This window comes from Scatophagus argus, chromosome 4, assembly GCF_020382885.2.
Source record: "Scatophagus argus isolate fScaArg1 chromosome 4, fScaArg1.pri, whole genome shotgun sequence".
Taxonomy (NCBI): domain Eukaryota; kingdom Metazoa; phylum Chordata; class Actinopteri; family Scatophagidae; genus Scatophagus; species Scatophagus argus.
Window position 1 is genome coordinate 12807591 of NC_058496.1, and position 24043 is coordinate 12831633.

The 24043-nt window shown below is 40.3% G+C and overlaps 1 protein-coding gene across 6 annotated transcripts in view; it reads right to left on the reverse strand.

Moving 5' to 3' along the window:
* Positions 1-925: 925 nt before the first annotated feature.
* The window catches only part of LOC124058500 (dmX-like protein 1), a 51169-nt gene continuing 28051 nt past the window's right edge, over positions 926-24043 (reverse strand). For 4 of the 6 annotated variants that reach the window (XM_046387835.1, XM_046387832.1, XM_046387833.1 and 1 more), the window contains 22 exons: positions 23761-23859; positions 23115-23282; positions 21770-21961; positions 20554-20630; positions 18200-18321; positions 17205-17462; positions 16529-16731; positions 16105-16253; positions 15748-15833; positions 15428-15629; positions 14723-14840; positions 14246-14308; positions 12221-12307; positions 11046-11164; positions 10469-10616; positions 8868-8928; positions 8322-8449; positions 5944-6021; positions 5668-5759; positions 5456-5508; positions 4843-5060; positions 926-3354 (listed from right to left, as the gene is read on the reverse strand). In XM_046387835.1, coding sequence (XP_046243791.1) covers positions 3112-3354; positions 4843-5060; positions 5456-5508; positions 5668-5759; positions 5944-6021; positions 8322-8449; positions 8868-8928; positions 10469-10616; positions 11046-11164; positions 12221-12307; positions 14246-14308; positions 14723-14840; positions 15428-15629; positions 15748-15833; positions 16105-16253; positions 16529-16731; positions 17205-17462; positions 18200-18321; positions 20554-20630; positions 21770-21961; positions 23115-23282; positions 23761-23859 — 2964 coding nt within the window. In that variant the 3' untranslated portion in view covers positions 926-3111. Of the gene's footprint in view, positions 3355-4842; positions 5061-5455; positions 5509-5667; positions 5760-5943; positions 6022-6264; positions 7554-8295; positions 8450-8867; positions 8929-10468; positions 10617-11045; positions 11165-12220; positions 12308-14245; positions 14309-14722; positions 14841-15427; positions 15630-15747; positions 15834-16104; positions 16254-16528; positions 16732-17204; positions 17463-18199; positions 18322-20553; positions 20631-21769; positions 21962-23114; positions 23283-23760; positions 23860-24043 lie in introns of those variants that run through there. The other 2 variants (XM_046387836.1, XM_046387837.1) reach the window with 2 other exon arrangements.

Below are 24043 nucleotides of genomic sequence, written 5' to 3' on the forward strand. Positions count from 1 at the left end.
TAAAGACATGGTCGGATGAGTTTGGTGTGGAAGAACTTGACTGGCCCACACAGAGTCCTGACCCCATCCAACACCTTTGGGATGAACTGGAGTGGAGACTGCGAGCCAGACGTTTTGGTCCAACATCAGTGTCTGACCTCACAAATGCTCTTCGGCATGAATGGGCAAAAATTCCCACAGAAACACTGCAAAATCTTGTGGAAAGAAGTGCGTTTTAGCTGCAACAGCTGCATTAAAGTCCTTGTTGTAATGGTAAGGTGTCCTATAACTTTTGTCTATAGAGTTTATGTACTGCAGAATAGGTCATGGAGCTTTAGATGTAAAACGTGGCGTAATGAGTATCTGGCTGTATATCTGACCCAGTGTGGAGAAGTTCTGTGGATTTTTTTTTCTTTCTAATAATTCTCCCAATTTGTGACAATTTATGAACTGCATCCCACTGAAGCTGAGACAAAATGATTCAAAATTACAAAAAACATCTGCTCAGCTTATATATATATATTTTTTTAATTACAGCAGTACATTTTCTTTATATGATACATCAATTTACATAATATCTTCATTATAAAATTAGAATTATCTATTCACATTTGTAAGATTGGGGGGGGGGGGAAGCCAAGTGAGTTTGTTTAATCTACTCATGCTACAGCTACATCCTGACACGATGTAGTTAAACTGATCTGTTTGGCATGTGAGTTTTTGCTTTGATGACATGTATTATATCCTTCTGGTTCTCTAGGAGTACATATAGTTTGGCCTTGATAAAAACTGTTTTATTCTCAAGTTACTGCAGGAGTACACATCATTTTCCAACCACTCAGATTTGTGGGGAAAGCAAAAAATCACAATGTGGTTGTTCAAGCCTACGTGAGGAAATAACGAGAAAAAAATAAATGGTAAACCAATGAGAATCAAAGATCAAACCTGCCTTTTGATCAATCAGCCTCTAATCCGTAATATGAACACATTTTATAAATACACCAAGAGTTGTTAGGAGTGATATTCTTCATAAAGTGGTTTCTTGTCTTTACTGTTTATCTGCGACTTGTTTGTGATTACACTTGGCGAGATGCCTCGTCTGTTGATCTGATTATACATAACTACAATAAATCTGCTTCATCTAAAAGGTTTTCCTCAGTTTGTCCTCCCTGAAATCAAAGCTAATGTATATTTGTTTCCTAATAGCAGCATAACCAGGTTACATAGGTAGATAGCTTAACGGATTATACTCTTCCAGACTAAAACGGCTATAGGGCAGCTGAACCGCCTTCCTTATATATGTGGAAGACGCATTACACACCAACCTAGATTACATTTTCCAAGCATGTACTACTAAAGGCGATGTGCTGCATTTTTGGATCATATATCTAGAAACTGCATGATTTAAAAAAACAAACAAACAAAAAAAAAAGTTAAGATAATGTAATCACCATAATTATGACAAAGGAACTGAATGGCAAGCCAGATAAAGCAAGTCTGCTGATAAAATTAAGACAAGGCAAACAATACTGTTTCCAAAGGCAGTTTTCAATTATGGTCCATATGGAAGATGAAAGTTGGAGTCAATGAAATCGAAGTGCATTGTTATTGGAATAAAACAATTTCAACAACAAAACTGAACATTCATTAAAACTTGTCGAACTGCTCCACCCATCCAAACCCATTTCCATTGTCATCAGCAAAGTTTCCTGCTACGTGTTCTTAAGCTTAATAAACATTTCAAAACAACAACACACAGCCAGAGTAGGTATTATTCGTAGTGTCCCATACCAACGAGGGCCTTGTTAAATTAAAGCTACTTTGTACAACTTAATATCAATAATAATCATCAGGTCCAACGGTACTATAGTACTACAGAAGTAGTTTTTAGAGATTAAGGACACTTATTAATACCACTGGTTAAATCTAGGCCAGGATAAGCTAACACTGTAATATATTTTAATCTTATTAACAAAGGCCTGGACTGCTTTACTGCCATCCAGTCTTGTATAGTCATATGCATTACACTACAAATAATTTACCTTAATTTTTATGTGCAAAAAAGATTAAGAGAAATGGCGCATTCAGGCAGTCCATGAAAAATAAGATAAAGTAGGGAAACAGGCTTATTGGCTTTCTGGCGGAGAGTTAGTGCTAAATAAGAAGACTGACACATATCATAAAATCAAAATGTTCATTTCGAGACAGGCTGGGAAAAGGACATCAGCCAGATGTCTAAAATTAAAACAATAAGAGTGATATGAAATTGACATCCTGTAGTTTGATCGTGACAAACACCTGGTCCTCTGCTTTTCACTGGTGTTCACAAATGTATATGGAGCACCTGAATGTGCCATGGATTCTTGTGACTGGGCATAATGTGCTTTGTACGACGTCCATTGGCCTTACTCTGTTGTGCTGAGCACGTTCGACAGTGGCATACAGTCTTTTGGTGACGTTCAAACCCCAGAAGGGATCACTTTTCGTCCCCGTACGATATCCAAAACACTCCAGCAGTGATTCCTGAGGAGCCTCCACTATCATGACTGCTTCACTAATATGAAGTAAGCGATAAGGTGATGCTGTGTGAGAAGAACAATGCTGCAGCTTTAAATCGTCACAGTCTCTTGTCACTCCTGTTCCTTCTACAGCTTCACTTCTTGTGCAAATATAAAAGGCTCTCCATGTGCTGTTCAGCGGAGTCTGCTTTGGACAATCTGTGAGTTGGTGTCTCCTTTTCAGTTTATTCCAACTGACTGTGCCCTCGGTCGTTACCCTGTGCCCACTTAAACAAACTTCCACTACAGTTTAAAACAATTGTAGAAGCTCCTGCTTTTGGTCGGCTTTAACGTCAAATCTGGGTTCACGTCCCAAAGGAAAAACAAAGCACAGCAGAGGCGATCGCTTCTTTGCGCGATCCCCGTTGGGCCGCGAGATCACGACACGCTGTCACTCTGTGAATGTCTCCAAATCCTGTGAATAATCAACCTTCATTTATACTGATAACACTTGACCCACGACGACCTCTGATCCAATCAGGCATTTCCACTGCTAGCGACTTGGCTTGATCATAAAATAAACTTCACATTATCTAATTAAATTGCTTTTAACGCCCTATTTCTTTATCTCTGTCTATATGAAGAACTTGACGTCGTTCTTGAGGTTGCCTTGGTTGTTGTTGTGGTTGTTGACAACACTGAAGCGGTTGGGGAGGATCCTCATCTTCATGGTTCCGTCAGCGCCGCAAGAGAAGACGTGATTGGCCGGTCCCACCTCGATCTGCATGACCCCTGTGCCGAGGTTCCTGAACAGCGACTGGCGAGCGTGCTCGTTGGGAAAGGTGTAGAGTGGACACTGTGTGGCCAGGCTCCAAACCTGGGGAACGCAGGGAAGGAGGGAATACTTTATGTACTGAAGAGCTGGCAAAGAGATTTCTTTTAAACACTACAGAACACTAAAGAGTATTGTTAAATGTACTTTTCCTATTGTGGACAAATGCCATGAAAATACCAACGCTGAATTCATCCTTCGAACAGGTCTGTATAATTGAAGCCCGATTTAGCTTATTCCAAAACAAAGATAAAGAGATGAAGAAAGACAATGTAAAATGTCCTCTGTAGCAGGATGAGGCACTGCTGTCTATGTTCTTGGCTATCATCTCGGCTCATTCCTGTAAACCACTTCCTGTTTAGCGAGAGGTTGCCTAGAAATGTAAATGTAAATGTATGTAGAAGTTTGAGGGTCATTTTCCATTTAATTCCATATAGCATTTTATTTACATTTTTTATGTTTCATGATTTTAACTTTTCTTATCTCTGACTTGATCCCATACACACCATCTTGGTGCTATACCAGTAACAATATATTTGTGAAATGTTTTCACAGATTTTTAGTAGGAACCAATGAGGTCCACTGAGAACCACCACATTAGTTCATTCATATTCCCAGCCTGGGAGCTTTATTATTTGATAAGTTATTTCATAGACTCAAGTCTGTGCATATTAGTTAATCTTCCATTTCCATGAACTCTCATTAAACACTTTTGCAGCTTATATATCTGCAGCACACCCGTGTTAAATTTTCAATCAGTCAATATATACAATGAGCTTTGGAGATTTTTGTGAGCAATCATCCAGAATGGAAGTCATTTGAATTTCAAGCAGACGAGCACTGCACCATTTCTTGCATGTCTGCGTAAGGCAGTGGCTTCATCCTTGGAGTGACAGCTGTGTGATCTGCACCAACATATTCAAGTCTAAAAGATGAAAGACCCCGCTGTTTCTGGAAATATATTAGCTGAAGACGGTCACATCTCCTGCCTGTTCAGTCAAAACACTTTCCTTTGCCTTTTTCCATGTCACTTTTGCCTCCATCGTTAACACTATTGTCCTGAGCAGGTGTTTAATCAATCATAATCGTGTGACATTATTATTGACTGACTGTGGTGGCACACAGTATCTCCATGGACAGATGCAACAGTCATTCAAACCCTGGGGCTAAACACAGTCCTGCAGGACTGTTGTATCAGGTACGGCCAAACTTTGTGAAGGGGAAACGATTTAAACTGTTTTCATAATCCAACTTCGCAGAATTACTGTTGCCAGTGAAGGTCTCAGATAAAATGAATGGGAGAAAAAAAAAACAGACTTAAAATTATTATCCTTTCTGGGAGATTCACTATAGGAGCGAACGGTCTGGTGTGTACCTGCAACTGACCTTGAAAGCTGTCAACACACACTAATAAGTATTCATATATTTCCCTGTCTGGAATATAACTCCCCAGATTTCATATTTATCCAACTGTAATGTATTGAAATGCATGAATCAACTTAGGGATGGGAAATGATGAAAATCAAAAAATACCCTGATGTTGCCCTCCGATGATCCACTGATAAAGCAGTCCTCGGTCGGATCGACAGCTAGAGCTTTGACCGGTGAGTCGTGGGCCTGGAAGCTTTGACGCTGGTGTTTGTGGGGAAGCTCCAGGATGCTGATCCAGCCTTTCCTCCCGCCTGTGATAAGCAGCTGATGCCTGGGGGCCATCGCAAGCACTGTGGCACCAGACTCATGGCAGCAGAAAGCTGAGGTGTGAGAGAGAGAGAAAGGAGGGATTGATTTTTTATTATTATTATTATTTATTTATTTTAAAGATGGATAAGTCAGGAAGGAAGAAGATAGAATCAAGGAAAAGCATTAAGAAATAATACAGATGGACAGAGAGGAGAAGATATGGTGGGAAAATATATCATCACTAGGATTTCATGCTACAATTACTCATCCATTCATTTCCTCAATTTATCCATTAACATCAACAGTCCACAATATAATCAGTTTATTATAATGGAAAATGAACGACAACAGCAAATATTCACATCTCAGGAGATGGATACAGATTTTTGTTTCAAAAAAAAAAAAAAAAAAAAACCCAGCCAGCAGTTAAACAATGATGAAAACTGTTGCTTGTGCTGACTCTTACCATGTACAAGGCTGTTTGCAGGAGTCACCAGAGTGTCCCACAGACAAACATTTCTGTGGAGTCAAAAATGACCAAATTAATATCAATTCTAACATTTTAATCACAGGATGTCATTGTCCCTGCTGTCCACAGCAGGACAGATTTAGCTTCTTTTATTAAAGGTTCATGGAACAGAAGCGATTAGAGGGACTGGAGATGAAAGTCTCTCGTACCTGTTGTCTGTTGAAAGACCCGCAGTAGCAATGAGGGAGGAGGAGCCCACAAAGACAAAGTCATGAGCTGTCTTGTTGTGGCACTGCAAGGTCTGACAAAGAGAAACAAACAAGACGGTTACTAATAGTGACAGTAATAGAGACGCAGGGGAAGAGTAAACAAAAATGAGAATGACAGCAATGAAGTGTGAGGACACTGAGAAGGTCTAGACAGACAAAATGGAAAAACAAAGATGCTGGGGGTAAAAAAAAAAGGTAGATTTGTGAGTTTCTTACCAGATATGGTTTGGGCGCGTTCCCACTTGTGTTGGTCTGCCAGAGGCTCAAACCTCCATCAGCATCTACGATACCAAACTACACAAAACATTCACATAGCAGATATCAGACTCTGCTGAAATGAAGTTAGAATCGTCGTTGGTTCTACACAGATAGACAAGAACATATTGACGGGCGCTCGTCCTGTGTTGGCACACACGCTGAGGAAAGTTGTTCGCTTCACGTGGGTTTGTTTGTGCTCAAATTATCTTCCAAATCATGTCACCAGCCTCATCAGTCCAAGCACCACTTACATAACTGAAATCAAATGCTTTGCATGTCCTCTCTTCCCATTTTTTTTTTTTTTATAAAAGCATATTTCACTCTTTTGGCCAGAACAGAACAAGATAGCACTGGCACAGGAGAGGCACCATCTGAGAAAATTATTAGCTTGAGGCGTGTTCCTGAGTTCAGAGCAGTTGACTCACTCAGCTGAAGAACAATGTGTGCTGAAGCCAAACTCCCCACTGTGGTTTGTGCCTGAATGGCAAAGTTATGAGAGGAAGTGTGAAAATGTTGCTGAATCTGACAGGCTCACATCACAATGCAATCGGACTGCAAAGCTCAGAATGTGTGAATGTCTGGATATTATCATTTATCCAGGTCACAGCTATCTCAAAGAGATTGAATCAAACGCAGCTGGACTTGGTTATATGTCTTTGAAGATGTGCTCATCAGAACTGGACTAGTCTAGTCTTGATGAGCATGAACTGATGAAGGCTCTTGGATGAGTGGCGAAATGTCTTCAAAGACATATAACCAAGTCCAGTTGCGTTCGATTCAATGTCTTTGAGAAAGCTCTGAATATCCTGACATCTGTATGGAGGCACTTGATTCTTCAGTTTGTTCTCAGTATGCAATCAGGTAAGGGGTAGAAAAAAAAATGTTAAAATGTTAGAAAGAGCTGCTTTCAACCAATGGCGCTTGGGCGTACGTCCCAGTAAGAATTAATTATTTACATAAAGATTGTATGAGAAGGTTAAATAATACAGGCATGCAGAAACTGCACAAAATATAGCAGTTCATTTGTTTTCCATTATTAAAATAGTCTTCATTGAATTTTGGGAGATGGTAATCAACATTCAAGTACAGCAAGCAGAACAAAAAAAAAAGCCCTGCAGTGCACCAATTTCACCCCCAATTCTTTTCGGTGGTTGCATTACCTACACTGTTTTAGTGTTAGCTAGTAGTCTACACTGAGACAGAGTTTTTTTTTTTGCTAGCCAGTTGTTTGCCATAGAACACAATGTGTCGGGAGATGTCATTTTCTCCTTCTCCACTGTGTCATTTTACAAAATCACCGTGCTGGTTAGTTCTCGAGCTACCTGTTGTCAAATAAACTGCTGACTGCTACAGTTTAGCTTTATCAACTCCACAACGTGTTGTAGCATGAGCGTCACACAAAGTGCTGTCAATCTTGCTCACTTAACCAGAGTTCATCACAGCTTAGGTGCATATTCTGATTCTCTGATTGGCTCCGCAGTATGTCCATCTACCTGATGGACCCAATATCTTGACAACTGGGTACCAAGCTAAATCGTTGACCAACACAAATCAGCTACTGCCATCACTTAAAGCAGTGCTTCTCAAATAGTGGGGCGCCCCCAGGTCTCATTTCTAGGCCAGGTCAGGGGGGGCGCGTGTGACCCTGGGGAACATGCTTTTTTTGCCGTACTAGAATAAAGTGTAATTGCACATCCACTACAGTAGTTGGCAGTGGCGCTCTCATTGTCAGAGTGTGCGCAGGGAGTATTAGCTCTATGGTGTAGCGGCTTTTTTGCACCGAGCAGGCGATATGAAGTGCAGTAAACGAACCCTTAAGAGACAACATGAAGAAATTTTTAACAGGGATGACAAGAAAGGCGGAGAGAGACGAAGATAATGAGACAAAAGTAACTCACCCGAAAGCTAAGACGAGGAAATATGACGAAGCATATGTAGCGCTTGGCTTCACTGTGACTACAGTGGGAGACGACAGACCGGTGTGTTTACTGTCTAAAAATGTCGGCAGCGGACAGCATGAAGCCTAATAAATTAAGGCGCCACTTGAAGACATTACATCCCAATCATGCTGATAAGCCGCTGGAGTTTTTTCAGCCAAAACGTGCCGAATATTGCCAACAATCATCCCGCTTTGTGAATGCTACTTCAGTAAACCAGCGAGAATTGTTAGCATCCTATTATTACATATTATTACATATTATTACATATTATTATTATTACTATTATTTATAGTCGCGGTGGGGGGGGGGCGCGAATTGTTTTCTACTTGCTGGGGGGGGGCGCAACAGAAAATAATTGAGAAGCACTGACTTAAAGTAAAAGCATGATGTTATAACCTTGTTTCCCTGGTGGTTGAATCGTATCCTGGTGACCCTGGAGTTGCCTGGACTTCTGAAGCAGATGATCTGCTGGGAGTGACCCCACTCAAACATCCTCACGCTACCATCCTGAGCTCCCGTCAGGTCTGCAAAATAGGAAAAGGGTGTGAGGGGAAGGGGGATGTTCGGCTCATTTTGTAGTGCATCTTGTTGAGGATTCTGGTCCCAACATGAGGCTTTGGCGTTTCTTTGCTTCCAAAATCATCTATTTATAATAGATGAAAGAAACAGGTCACTTGACACACACGAAACACTTCAAAACTGAATCCTCACGGCAGTTTGCCTGGAAAATACAAGACTCACTCAGCCTTCTCTAAATCAGCAGCAACACTTTGACCAGAAGGGGAAAAAGTTTGCCATTTACTAAATATCTGTGTAAGAGGAGCTTTTTGTGTGACATAATAAACCCCTAAAGGCTTCTTAATGGAGAAATGTGATGTCTGCACAGCACCTGTCAGTGGCGGATACCTTTCTGATGTGCTGACAGATGTCAGTTGTACTCACAGTAAGGCAGCGTGGGATGGGAGGTCATTCTTCTCACGTTGTTGATATTTCTCTTGATCATCTGGGAGAAGAAAAGTGAAGAGGAGGAGCATTTTAGTGACTGAATGAATACTGTAAACAGACTGTGAACATCAGAAGAAACCTGGTCACACAGGGAAGCAATCGAGACTGAATGGAGGGCCAAAGCAACAGCAAAAGGTGCATCTCACATCCAACACCCGAGACCCTCCTTGAGCACGACCAGGTGTCGTGTCTTTGTGACCAAGAGATAATGAATCATTACACTTAATACACGAACAAGATGTGTGTTTTATTTCCTGTAGCCTTTACATGAATGTGACTGCATTCAAGTCAAATTCACCTCAAACCGCAGAAATGCTATGAGGTTTGGTCTGGTAAGAGTGCTGTTAACTGTTATGTAAAAATGAAAAGTGCTGTAACATTTCCCTGTGCATGTCTGTGATTAAAATTCACTTACAAAATCAGAAGAATCCTGATCCTAATGAATCCACCAAAGAACCTACTCAGTTCTGCATTTAAGTTACAGCATGAATGGATGGTTGGTCTACCACCAGAGCATAAACTGTCTTAATATAGTGAAGCTCAGTTAGTATTTGCTGTGCTGTAGCGAGACTGGTGGCCTAGAAATGAGAACATTATCAGCAATGTCTGCCAAGGATTTTATTTATTGTCTCTTAATGTATTCGACTCCAACCTTGAGCACACAGCCTGACTGGTTGGTAAAATAATTACGATGCAGAGTGGCTCTTACGGTCCAGTCTGCATATCAAGAGCGATGAGCGAGCTGGTTAATATCAACAAACATGACTCACAAATACTCGATTCAAAAACACTGCTATCACCACAATCAAATCAATCTCCCTCTCCACTTGCTAATGCCAAGTTTCTCCACTCATTTTAATAGCTTTAACAGATTTTTTCATTAGAAAAGGATAAAAATGTTACAGGTTTGAGTCTGGTGTCTCACAAGCTGTAGGAGTCAGCAACATCTTTGTTCTTTTGTAAGTCAATGAGGGAAGCTAATGTTAGCAGCCACGATGCTTTTGGCAAACTGAGCCCAGACAAAAATGAATAATTAATTAAAGTCATTTAAACTGCTTTGAGGATTTTGCTTTGAGTACAAAGAAGGACAGATCCAGTGCAACAGACAACATCAATTAATTCCAGAAAAGCAGTGAGGAGTATACTAAACTCACTTCAATCATCACTGTACCGTCTATTCAAGCTTAAGGGACCATACTGCTGATCTTTTTGGAGTTTAGTTGAAACTTCAAGTGGAGATTATTTTATGGAAGCTTGCACTGGGGAATATTTGGCCTCCTATCTTGAAAAATTACTTTGATCTCCTGTCTATACTGGCTCACACCCACCTACAATCAGCTCTAACGTTGCAAAGTTGTATGCCTGAGAAATGTCTATCAGCATATGAAGTATTAGCAATTTGTAGTTAACGCCTGAAAACATGCAAAAACAACTTGCATGGCCCTTTAAACACAGACAGGAACCAGGAAAAATAATTTAGGAGAAGAACAAATGGCTCTGGTAATAGCGTCACATACAAATTGAGATTTAGAGCTCACCACAGATGCACCCCGGCCTGTTTGCATTCCTCCCAGCCAAGGCATGTTGATGGGTGTGCCAGGGGTACTGTGAGTATACGGTGTGGTGCCATGGAGGGCGGCGAAGTCATCGCGTGCGTGCACCACCAGGAAGTCATCACTACTGACACTACAGAAACAGAATCATAATTATGTATATTATGAAACACCTCATGAGGATTTCATCAGGCAAGGTAAGATCCTTATCAGAGAAACTAAAACACCTCAGCCAAAATTACACCAGCATTATCTGCTGAAGCTATAGCAGAGGCTTTAACAGAGAAATATGTAGAAAAACAAAAGACATGGTTTAATAATATAATATAATCACCTACACATTACTGAACCAATCATATTGTCCCTCGTTCACACTCAATTAAGCTCTGTTGGTATGAGGGTGAAAAGTTGACTTGATGTTACTCTGGATGAACATTCACAGCCTCTGGCCTCAGCACGTACAGTACACGCACGCACGCGCACACACACACACACACACACACACACACACACACACACACACACACACACACACACACACACAGACAGATCGTTCCCTTACCCTTTGGTTTCAGCCTCTTCGTCGTCAATCCATGTCAAGATCTGTGTGGCCAAGATGGATGACACATCCAACTCCTGAATGTCATGGGTGGACGCCATGACCAAACAATTACGATTTGCCTGGGAGACAGACAGAGACAGCAAATGGGGAAAGAGATAAGCAGATGACAGAGGGGATAAGGGTAAGAAATAGGGCGAGGCTTAATGTATGTGAAAATTCTGAGCTAGTTATAAGGTCCACAAGAGTGAGACAAAGACTTTTCCCAACTCTTTTCTGCCTGGTGTACCAAAACCATACACCTTGTTGCTGTTAATGATGACCTGAGGTGCACCTTCCTTTGATTGTTGTTGTTCAGAAGAAGCCAGCACCGTTGTTACCCATTAAATAAATAGCTAGATTCAAGCAAGAGTATGACAGTGTGAACCTCTTGCTACTGCAAAGAAAGAAAACACCAGCTCAATAACATCAAAGGTGTTAGGATATGGTGTAAGAGCTGTGCCACTGGCCAAAACAATATGATTTCGAATTGTGTGCTTTGAATTTGAAAGTCGGTTGGTCAAAGAGAAACTATGACTTGAAATACAGATTAAAAAAAAAAAAATCCCTTTGAGAGCACCACAGTTTAAACCTTCAAATTCAGAAGAATAAATGTTATTTGACAAGTAGCACATCTGTTTCACCACATCACGAAACACTGTTACCATGCACAGCTGGGTTAAAACCATTCACCACCACTTCAGAAGGCGACAATATCACTGGACCAGTATTTGTATGTTTCTGGCTACCTATTAGTCCAATATTCACTGTTATGAGTCCAACAGCTCATTTTTTGTGTGGCTGTCTCATACACAGAAACAAGGTTGAATATTTTTTCATTGAAGAAACTTACTCCTGCATGCTTATGTATTTAATGTCTTCCCAATACCAGAAAGAACTAGAATGACTTTAACACACAGATTAATGCACTGACTAACATCGGACTGGTCAATTATAAAATTCAGAAACAAAATGAATCATACACATTATACTGGAGTTGGACATTCTGTGGTTTTTCAAAAAAAAAAAGTACCAGTACTGACCAGACTGACTAACAAACTGATGGAGTCCCTGGCTCTTATTTTCTGATAGTACACAGTATTGTCTCGCTCTCTGACATCTGTGTAAAAGATTAGTACCTTGTTGATGGCAAAGGCTGTGATGATGTCAGACTCCTTGTGGATGATGCGTGCCTTTCCCCCGGGGAAGCCCAGATCTGACTCAGTCTGCACAGAGGAAAGAGCACACAAACACACACAAATCACCACTGTGGAGGTTCAAACATTGCAGCTGCAATTCAGCTTAACATTTCCTGCAGACACATAACAGCCATAACTTCAGATACATTTCCCCTTACACTACAGAATCAATAACCTGAAAAGATCCATGAGGGGTTTAATAGACAAATTATCTGCTGTAGGTATTGCGAGCTGATGTTATAACAGAGCGACTGCTAAAGACAGGCCTACTGTTTATTTTCTACACTATATAATAAATACGTGTGTTATACTTGCATGCTAATGTGTTTCTTTGTATTTCCTTTCAGGGTTAGGAGAGGACATTAGAGATGCATGCAGGCCACACAGTGAAACACAGCAGCACATATAACTGGGTTAACACCATGAGATAGCATGAGCACAGCAGCCCTTGAGCGGTGAGCACAAGCACAGACTGTACCACACAAGTCCTATGGGATGTGTGCAGAGTAGGCTATACTGTAGCTCTGCATATTGTATAGGGATGTTGCATTTTGATGCCATGTTACTCAAAATGAGACAGGCATCCTTTGAGCACGAGATTGAATTAAAGTCTTTACTGAATTTATTCAAGGGGAAAAGACCATGTCTTTTTCTGTCAGAAGGAATAAAGCAAAACTTAACTTGTAGAAATCTAAATATGGTGGTTTGCCATTTTTACCGAGCACATAATCCCTGCGAGACGCAGATTCACTGCGACAGTGTTGGGCCCATTAATCAGAAGCAATTCAGCTTCATAGCTTGTCCTCTGAGAGACTGGGTTAATTAACACTGAGCCAAATGGAGTAGCTACAAAGTGGCAGCTTGCACACTGAGAGCCAGAAGATTAGAAAACCTCTATAAAGCATCAGTGTACAGCGCAATTTAAGATTTATGGTTCATACTTGCATGAATATTTAGACCACTAAATGTAAGATTAATATCAAATACTGACAGGAACATACAGAGTTCATAGCCCAGAAAATACATGTACTGTAATTCTGTCAAGATCACAATTTTAATGTTTCTTAGATCATATGTGACAGGCCACATTTGCTATTCTACTGTAGGAGGCAAATACATGACACATTATGTGCATGCTCTCATATCTAATCAACAGTAGTTTGTATCACTCACACTACAGTATGATGATATTAAGTATTTTTCATAAGGTTTCACAACATCTGTACAACAGTGTTTATCAATTGGTCTTGACAAATGCTAAGAATTGTTTTCAACAATTAAAACATCTCATATTTTTGTGAACATGCAACAAAAACACACATAAAACAATGCCATTTTCTGCTGCAGACTGGTTTTTGGAAAGTCAGATTTATGATTTAGAGTTAATACAGAGAGTTACTAATCATAAATATCACAATTACAGTTTTAGCTTTTACAAATAATCAAACTTGATGTTGTTGCAATATTGAGACCACATTTAGAGTGATGCTCTCGTCGGTCACCGTGAGGAGTGCTGGTAGTATTTTTTACAGCTGGCATGTCATAATCATGTAGCTTTACAGAAGAGATGAAAGTTATGTTTTTAATTATATACTAAAAAAATAAGCAAATGGCATGGTTTGATTTATAGAACACTGATTTTATTTTTTTAATTATAATCTTCCAGATCTGTACCACCCCCTCAGCTGGGTTTTGTTTGATCATATTTCTCAAATATCAGTGCCAACACATGACTTTACTGAAGTTTAAGAGCAAGAATTTTTGGAAAATTATTATGAAATCAGGAAATATCTGGTCAAAGAATAAAATAACAAATAAAGTACAGATCAAATGAAATTAAATTATGGCTCTTGACAGTTTTCAGTACTTGGTTCAATGGATACAATCTGGTCAGCACTGAGATTTGGTACCCAGTCCATCCCCATCCCAATACCGTGAGTCACAGTTTATCTGAAGCAGCAGTACCTGATATTTTCCTGTCTCCTCCATCCCTGAACATTTCATTTTGTCAGTCTGGTCCTCACCCGACTTTAATGATTGGGGAAGCAGGACAGGGTAGTCACACACGCACACACACACACACACACAAAACACACGACAACATACAACACAAACCAGTGATGATCCATGCAGTCAAACATACACAGAAAATGAATTATTGTTCTGTTAATCAAACAGGGTGTAATTATTTGAATAAAATTACAGCATCAACATGCAACTGGAGGCAGTAATAAAACGTGGTTGGCATGCAGCACAAAAAAAGCACAATCATGCCAACAGGGATGTGAAAGCAGTAATGATGCAGTTCGCCTGGGGGTAATTAGAGAGACATGTTGCTGATTTTATTATAACCACGTAGTTAATGTTCTATTACAATGTGCTAGCTGTGCAACATGGGGGCAATTCATGCAGTGGGCCCGGCAGGCTCTAAACTCTGTGTACCTCATTCGGGTCCCGTTTCTTGGTGAAGATGTGTCTAATGAAAGTCTCTTGCACTTCTTCCTGCTTCACCAGAAATTGCCACAGACGCTTCACTGGCAGTGCCGAAGGGTGGCTAGTCCTGAAACGAGAAGAACACCTCCTGCATGTTAACACTAATGCTCATTAAATCAGCTGTACCAGTTCACTGAAGCACAACAAAATGTGTTAGAAAATATTGTTTTTTGATTTGGGGCATTGTTGCTGATCTGTAAACTCAACGTGACTGATGCTTAAGGCGAAACACATCAGATTCACATACAGTAACTGCTGTTCTTCCAAGAACATTAAATCCCAACAGTATGTACTGTACAAGCCCTGTGGAAGTCTACCGGGGTTGCATCAGCTGAAGGCTAAAACTCTTAATCTTAAACAATTTGTGCATACATACATTTGTACACATGCATTTTACTGATGCGGATGCGTTGTACAGATATGTTTGGTGTTGTAGACAAACTGTAATCAACTGAACATCATCATATTAAACACTAATTCATAATGTGTAAAAGCTAAAGGGTACATCCATAGGCTTGAAGCAATATCATAAAGAATAAGTCACTAGCTTTGTCTATGCAGAAACATTTGTTTTTTAGATTCTGAGTGAATCCAAATACGTACAACAAAATAACACACCAAGGATGACTGCTGATTTGAAAGCTCATGGTATACCTAAAAGGGGTGTTGGATGGTTCATACAGGGCCTTGTGTCTGAGCAGGGCAGGACCGGGTGTGGTTGTTTCATCCTGGAGGTGGGTGGAGATGTACTTGGAAGGAGGGCCCCCGAAGATCTCCAACCTTTTCTGCAACACCTGCTCCCAGCGCTGCAGAGTCTTCAGCACAGCATGACACAGAGGAGAGCCGACAGGCAGATCTGTGGTAAATAGCAGCAGGTGTGCACAAACAAGAAAGCAATAAGTTTGACAAAGACAAGCAGTCACTTCCTCTTTTTTTTTTTTTTTTTTAAATTTGTGGTGTATTTATGTGTTTACCCATTAGATCATATCCTGCCATGGGGTAAAAGGATTTGAGGTTGACCAACACCAACTGAACCATTGCCAGACGCATCAAACACCAACTGGGAGAAGAAATCACCGTTTAGAAATAAGATTACAATTTTGGATATAAATACTCTAAATGAGTCCAACACTCCCTTCAGTAAATCTGGGAGCATAAAAATGTGTTCTGACTGAACGTCGAGCAAAATTTAGAGACGATGCAACTGAGTACAAAGTCAATATAAAGACACAAACAACTATAAATACATGCAGGTTTACTCCAGGCAGCTTGAATTGAGGTGAAGATGAGTCACTCTTTGCAGTAATATACACTATGCGATGAGTCATTACCTGTATGAATTGTGGTTCGAATGCTCTCTTTGTGGTGAGTTGGGGTCAAACGCATCTTCATATTCGTCATCATCATCTTCTTCATCTTGACTGCCCTGACTCTCCTCCGAGTCATATTCAATTCTATTTTCTGATGGTGGCAGCAAAGGCTAAAAGACACATGAACACAGCAATGATGATGAATAAGACGGAGACCGACAAACACACTCAAAGAAAAAAAAGAAACAAAACTGCATTAAAGGTAATATGCTCAAAATACAATTATGTTGTTATAAATAAACCCTGCATATAAAACATTGTCTCACTGAAAGGGCAATACACTCAATAAAGAAAGAAATGAAGTGGATATTATTTTATTTTATTTTATTTATATTTTGCTTGTTTGTTTCTTTTTGGTGGGGTCATTATTGATATTCTAGATGACCTTGGTGATAAAGTAATCCCAAATGCTGAGGTCAGGAGGGACAAATCGTTCTTTCAGGATGGAGGTAGCTTCTTGCTCCACCACAGGCACATGCTTGGGGCTGGACGGGCCCTCCCGCTCCATCCCAGACTCCTCTCTGGATCCACTGCGTGATGACAGAAGTCTGAATCTTCTCGACTTCCTGTCTGAGCCGCTTGGTGAGGCTGAGGTGTTGAGAAAAAAAAAAAAGTTTCTTAATTTGAGCATCTTTGATATCTGCTTCCATCACATCGCTACCCACTGTAGCTGCATTTGCACATCACATACAATAAATAAGCCAACCTGGCTAATGACAATTGCATAACGTCAAAGTATTAACACATCTTCCTAAAAATACAATAGAAACAGTTTAAAATGCAAACATTTTGTCAAATAAACAGGAGTTACAGTTGCATTACTTCAGGTTTCCTCTGCCAGCAGTGAGAGAGTAGCACAGACTGGGGGTTAGAAAAACAGCTCCCACACTAATAGGCTGATGGATTTCACTGACCTACAGACAGGAACCCAATTAATTTAGCAGGACTGATTTGATTTAGCTACTGGGTCACCTCCAGAAGAAAAATCTCACACAGAGAGACAGCCAAGCAGGCAGCCCATCAGAAAGAAAAGTGGATGGGCCAAACTAATCCTTACTAACCTGGTGGGGGTGTTCTTGTTGGGCTGCTCGGTTTCTCTATGATAGGGATCCGGGCACCTCCTCCGAACACTGTCACCCAAAGCTTGCTGTTGAGCGGGTGGGCCACGATGCGAAACAGCTCGTTGCTGGAGTGAGTGGCCATGCCGTGAACAAACAGGCTGAGGAACACAGCAGTCAGGATCTCACTGAGGAGCACAGTTAAGCCTGGCTGGCTCTCCTCACCTGCTGAGCTCAACAGGCGAATCAGGGAGACGATACCTGGAGAGGGGGACGAGGAAAAAAAGGGGAAGGGGAGAAGAGGACAAAAGAAATACAACAGCATTTAAAAAGTGCACATCCAACCACAGATGGTTACAGGTGCCAGACCAGAAACAGCAAAACATAAAAAGGAGAAGTTGCCCACACAAGGAAATTGACAAGCTCCCAAACGTTTTTTATTGATACAGTGTTCTGATCTCCAAAACCGAAACCAACAGCGAATCCTATTATCATGTATTTTCCTTCCTGCCAAAGATCTCACTATAACTATTAAAAACCCAATGAGCCACACTCTTGCCCCGAATGACATGTTCCTGATGAACATGGGCACTGTATTTTGTTTTAAGTCATTCGCACTTACATCAGCTTGCTGCTCACTAGACCACCAAATGTGTATTAATCTGGAATTGAAAATTGCACCCACAAAACAGTGAATGTTTACTCATATTGGAGAAACTTTTTGAAAGTTGAAAACTACATTGCTCAAGATGTTTAAAGAAATTTCGGTGACTTCTTAAAAAAAATGAAACCACATATTGTTGACCTGTTTTAAATAATTTATATCATCAGTAGGAATAGATACAGAGCATTCGGCCTGGAGCTAGCAAAAGGAGGGGGTTGCTAAGTGTACAGGGATTTTCAAACATCTCACTGGCTCTTGTTCTTGTCGATAATAAGAAAAATATACTTTGTTTCTTTTAATTCAGGCAAAAATGTGTTTGGTTTGGCTGACTTACCTGGCCACTGAGCAGGGGAAGTGTTGGGCTGAACAGACTCATCCATGCTGACAGTTCTGACTGGCTGCTTCTGAGACAGTAACACACTCTGATACACGATGCCTGTGAAATGGTTCACATGGCTGTGGGAGATGCAGCAGACAAAAGAAACCACACAGTCAAAACAAGGGCTCAAAGATAACATTTACATTAAACATGAAATGCATCACTGAAAAGTGAATTGTGATGTAAATGCATAATGTCTAAATGTGTAACTTTAAATGTCCTAACATTGTTAAGAACTCTGAGGTGATGTTTCTAAGGAAGAGGAACTGCTGTCAATCTTTGTTCTGTCAAGACATGAAATACTACCGGGCTGCCTTTCAGGTTAGTCTCTGCTGTTTGGTAACAGAAAAAAAAAACTTTATCATGAAAAAAGCTTCAGTGCTTAAGTTTTCACATTGAGTAGTTTTTCAACACACGAATCCACAAACTTTGAATGGTTTCAGAGGAAGTTTTTACAGAGAATATGAAATGATTATCCTGCAGGGTTTCCATAAGTTTCTGACATTTAATAAGTTGCCTTTTAAGCTTCTGTGAAAAAAAAAAAAAAAAATTCTCCACATGAAAAAGATTTTAAAAGTCACAGGGAACATCTTTTGGGGGAAGAAGCAACATTCACTGCAGTCTTAAAGCACTTTTAACACAGGAGCCACAACACCAGTCAACATGCTCATGTTCCGATCCGTGAGTACTCAGTAGTCATTACTGCATAATTACATGAGTATTTTGCATCTTGTGACTGCATCTTGCCAGTTGCGATGCTGTCGCGTTGACAAAATTTGTCCACAGACAGACGCACGCACTACGCTGACACATTTGGTAACAGCAAGTTTACAACTCTAGTGCTTTTAGGCTTTACGCTGATGCACCTTTAGGTTGTTTTCTCAATAATCTAAATTCGACTCAAATTAAAATGACAAAAGAGAAAAGAGAAAAACATGTCAAAATGCTACCAACAGTCAACTCTTGCAACCTGCATCCTGAAAAACCTTTTAAAACTTCACACACACTAGCTCTCTCGCTCATACACTCAAGAGTGAAATACAGAAGCACAATTTACTCAAAAGTCTGCAGCGACACACCAAGAGAGTTAAGATCATAATTACCATAACAAAGGCGTTGTTAAATTAGAAATGGCCTCACTAATTTAGCCAGACTGTTCAACTAACAGTGTGTGATAGATGGCTGTGTGTTGTAAAGTGGATAAGGAAAACGCAAAGCCAAGTGTTCATTTAATAACATCACTTATAGTTGTGTTTGAAATACTAAGGTCAGAGTTTGGTCTCACAGAAAAATGAGCACTGTGACTTTAAAGATCCCACTCTGGTCAAACATGAGTAAATAAAATTATGCATTAAGCAATCAAACTACAAATCTGGCAGAATTACCCCACACGCACTGATTTACCCACCCCAATACTAATCCCTACTGGGTTTTTGTCAAAGCGATATTCATCTTAAATAATCAAGGTTCCTCCCATCAATCAAAATCAAAATTCTAATTAAGTATTTAAAACAAGAATGAGAAACAACAGAACAGACCAGTGACTGTTACACTGCTTACTATTTTTCTTTCCTTGTGTCTTAAATCACACCACAATAGCACTCTGAAAAAAATACACCCTAAAGTATGTGCTAAAATGATAACTCACAAACAAAAACTTAACACATCTTGAAAAGCCTTTTTCCACTTTCATATTATATCTGTGGTGTTTGACTTTGACTTGTAGTCTCGAACTATGTGTGTGTGTGCCTGTGTGTGTGTGTATTCTCTCATAAAGTATACTTGGTTACCAGTAGTTATGTCCCTTGCCCCTCGTCTCTTATCATTCATATCAACACACACAGACTCAAACGCACACACACACACCAGAGGAAACCTGAGGCTATAAATTAGCATTATTTGTGTCAGTACTTTGCCTTTTAAATGCTGAAGCTAAGAATAGGAAGACAAAGTCAGAACTCTCTTGACAGATACATAATCCAGTGTTGGCTAGTGCTGTTAATGGAGTCAAGGTGACTGTGGTGAAAAATGAAAAAGTTGTATCAAAGTAAGGCATTACTTAAAATCATATAAAGAAATAAAAAGCTTGCTCAGAAAGATGCCGCACTGTAGATACTCACTAAGAACTTAAAAACTGATTTATCTCCAAACACTTGCTGCCAAAATTTATTTGCCCCAAATCATTTTTGAGAAATTACTGGCTTGAAAAAGGTTTGTGCTGTATTAAAGTTCAGTATGAAGCTTTTGATTATGTTGTTTTGTGAGAAAGAAAAATTAGTGGCAACAGGTGAGGCAGGTAAGACACTTACCTGTGGGTGTGTCCATCACACAGACATTGATATATGCAGGCTGACAAGGAGGCAGCCAATGTGTGCATCACATAGATCTGAAATAAGGCAAGGGATGGTAAAAAAGTAAACAAGAAAGCATAAATGTTTCAGGTGAAAAAACACAATCAAAATTAAACACACCCAAAAAAAAAAAAACTTCATGTGTCCAAACATTTGTCACACAACACAACATAAACTTCAAAAGGAGCTTCAATCACAATGATTGGGATAAGGATTGTTCTACTCATTGGCACAAGAACCCCGTGACTACTCTGAACAGGGCAGCGGTGAAGTCACCACTAAACAGAGGAGAAGAGAGAGCAAGAGAAGGGAAGGAGAGAAATGGAGATCGGCCAGTTGGTGCAAAGGCGACAACGACTCTGAAAGAAATGGAGGAAGGCAACTCGGGCAGGAAAAAGGGGCCTGAAAGCACAGGGGAATGAGGTCAAACAAAGGTCAGCTGTCGCACAGCAGAGTGCAAACACAGGAAACGAAAGGAGGAAAAAAAAGGGAGACTTTTTCCAAGGACATTTTCAAGCATGAGAGAGAGGTGGAGGAGAAAAAGAGTGGGTAGTTAGAAAGGCACCAGGGAGCAGCTGGAACAGCATATCAGGAGAGAGTACTGCAATTCAGCAAAGAACACAGCACAATCTTCCCCCGACCCCTGCAAAAACATGTCTCTAATTAGTCTAATTGTGTGAGCTTAAATTGAATAGACCATTCAAGTCAAGTGCTGGACTAATCCCTGCTTTTCTCAACGCAGTCTAAAGGAGTGAAACATTGAGTACTGGTGGTTCCCGGTTCAAGACCCGGCAGCTGACCCATGTGCACTGGAGGAGATACGACCTGTATAGTGACGATATGTGGCAGTGATGTTATGTGGCACACTGTGGTCACCTTGGACACTGACACTTGAAGTTATTTTTATCACTTTACTGCACATACAGATATACCTTATGTGCAATATGATACTATCATCCATCCACAGACACCTTTATCAAACCCCAGACATAAATATGTGTCTCAAAGTTTGCAGAATGCAATTGTGAAAATTTTATTTATTTCCATGCATGGGCCATTGCATTTCCCAGGATCATTGTCCTCCTTCACAAAATTTGTTATCTATAAAAATGAAATGTCATATTATGAAATTGGCCGTAACACAAGTAGAAATGGATGAATTTGTCTTCCTCACCTCATTGTTAACAACATCGGGATGTGGAGGAGAGTCGAGTGCATTGATGGTCTGTAAGATGTCATGAGTCAGGTTGGTCAAGTGGACAATGGGATTGGCCACCACAGTTTTTACGTTGGCTGTGCAAGCCATAAGAAGAGGGATGGAGGTTTGTTGACAACATGGTGTCACTGCTGACTGTATGGAGTCATCCTGTGGGGAAAATCAGAGAGAAACATACTGAAATATGTGTTCATTAATGACAGAATGTCTGCAGGAGGCATCAATAAATGCACATACTGTTTTGATACTGCAGGTCATTTTATAACACAGCAAATAATACATTTAAGTGTTTAGCACTGACAAAAACTCACACAGATACACTGGGACATAAACATAACTACATGTCATGCTCGTACCCAGAAAACTTAAAAAAATAAATAAATAAATAACTAAGAGCAGAGCAGATATATTCAAGTTTCTCATTTCTTTTTTTAGAGGGTAAAAGAGACAGTTCACAAAAGGAGCTGGGAAAAGAGGGGGTGCTGCTTTGAACTGTGACGCAAAAGTCTGTTCCTGAGCTATAATAAGTCATATATGATCCTTATACTTAAGAGTGCATGATGTGTTTACCAGTGAATGTGTGAATGACGTTTCAAAAGCTAAAAAGAAGAGCGAGGCAATGAAAGGGTGCCTGGATCTGTGTGTGTGTGTGTTAGCAAGATCCCTGAACATGATTGTGTGTAAGAATACCACAGGCTTGTGTTTGTCACGCTTGATGAATCACATTTGCTTGTCACTAACCTCCTTAACAGAAGCTCTGGCAGAAGTTAAGACAAAAGAAAATACAAAACTCGACAACAAGGGAGAAATTTGAAGGCCATGGGACCAGAGCCGGGACAGAAACTGCTTTTATTAGAAAATCAAAGTAGAAAAGTAGAAAGGACACCCAGGCCCTTTGCCTGTACTAACATTCAAGAGCGTTGTTCCCACAGCGGCTCATTGAGTTGTTTACCTCCCAAAATTTGTCTCAAACTTCTAATAATAAGCCTAAGGCAGGGACTCCCTCAGGAGCTCAGAGAATCAGTACAGACTATCAGCCTATTGCTGAAGGTGTGTAGACGATCGCCAGTGCACAGTAAGTAGGTCTGATTGTGTATGTGCCTTGTGAAGCCGGTTGCATTAACGCAAGCTTTCTGATAGCGTGATGTTCGTCTTTCATTCATACCCCCCTCACCATCCCGTATGCTTCCCTTTAAAGAGAATATGTGTGTTCTTGATGGCGTGAATATTTTTGTGCTTTTTCTTCCCCCTTCTGTTACATTATCTGTGACATTCAGTGTGCATCCATGCATGCTTTAATTACCTGGTGAGACTCTTGAAGCAACAATATGAGCTCCATGCGTACAGAGGCCAGTCCTCCACCGTGGGAGCCATGCAAGCTGCAGTAGCTCAGAAACATCCTCAGCAAGGGCTGGTTACTCTGCAGCCAGTGTCTCCTGCTCCTCTGGATGTCACTACGAGGACTCCCGGGCTGTGGAACCGTTATTGATTAATTAGATTTACAGACAAATCAGTCGACAGTAAACAGGCCGACGTCATCAAGTCTCTAAACAAAAACCCTACAGTGTTAAAAAACAGCTTGGAATCCGCTCTGTCAAAAACAGATTACCTGGTGGGTCTTTTAAACACTATTTTTATTAGTAAACACATAGTATTTACAAATACATTTATGTAAGTGTATGTGTGCATAAATGGGATGGTTCCTGAGCATGATACAATGGAGCAAAATTTGCCTCAGCATGTTAAAAAGTAATATTTGTAATCAGACAACAAAAACAGATACTACAAAAATCTTATAAAAATAGTGCACAAATATTTTTCATAAAACACAATTTTTTTTAAACTGTCTCAAGACACATAGCGCTGCTGTCTTTCTTTTTTATTTATTGCACTGATTTTTCCACATGGACATCTGACAAATCTAGAAGCAGCCAGCTATCTACACCCACCTGTTCCTCCTCCACCAACGCAGAAACGGGGGCATCACCCTGGACACACAGTTCTGGCAAGCAGGGTTGGTAGCTGCAGCAACGTTGGAGAGCCACCACCTGGGGAGAACAGAACTTTATTTCAGAATTGATTTATCAAGACAGAATGCATCTTGTATGCGTGGGTGCGAAAGCAAAAACATTTCACCAAATTGTCAAACAGTTTTCATGGGAAAAGACAGGCAATTTCATAAGAGGAAAACCACTGGAGTTATTACCAGTATGATGTTTATATGCACTGACA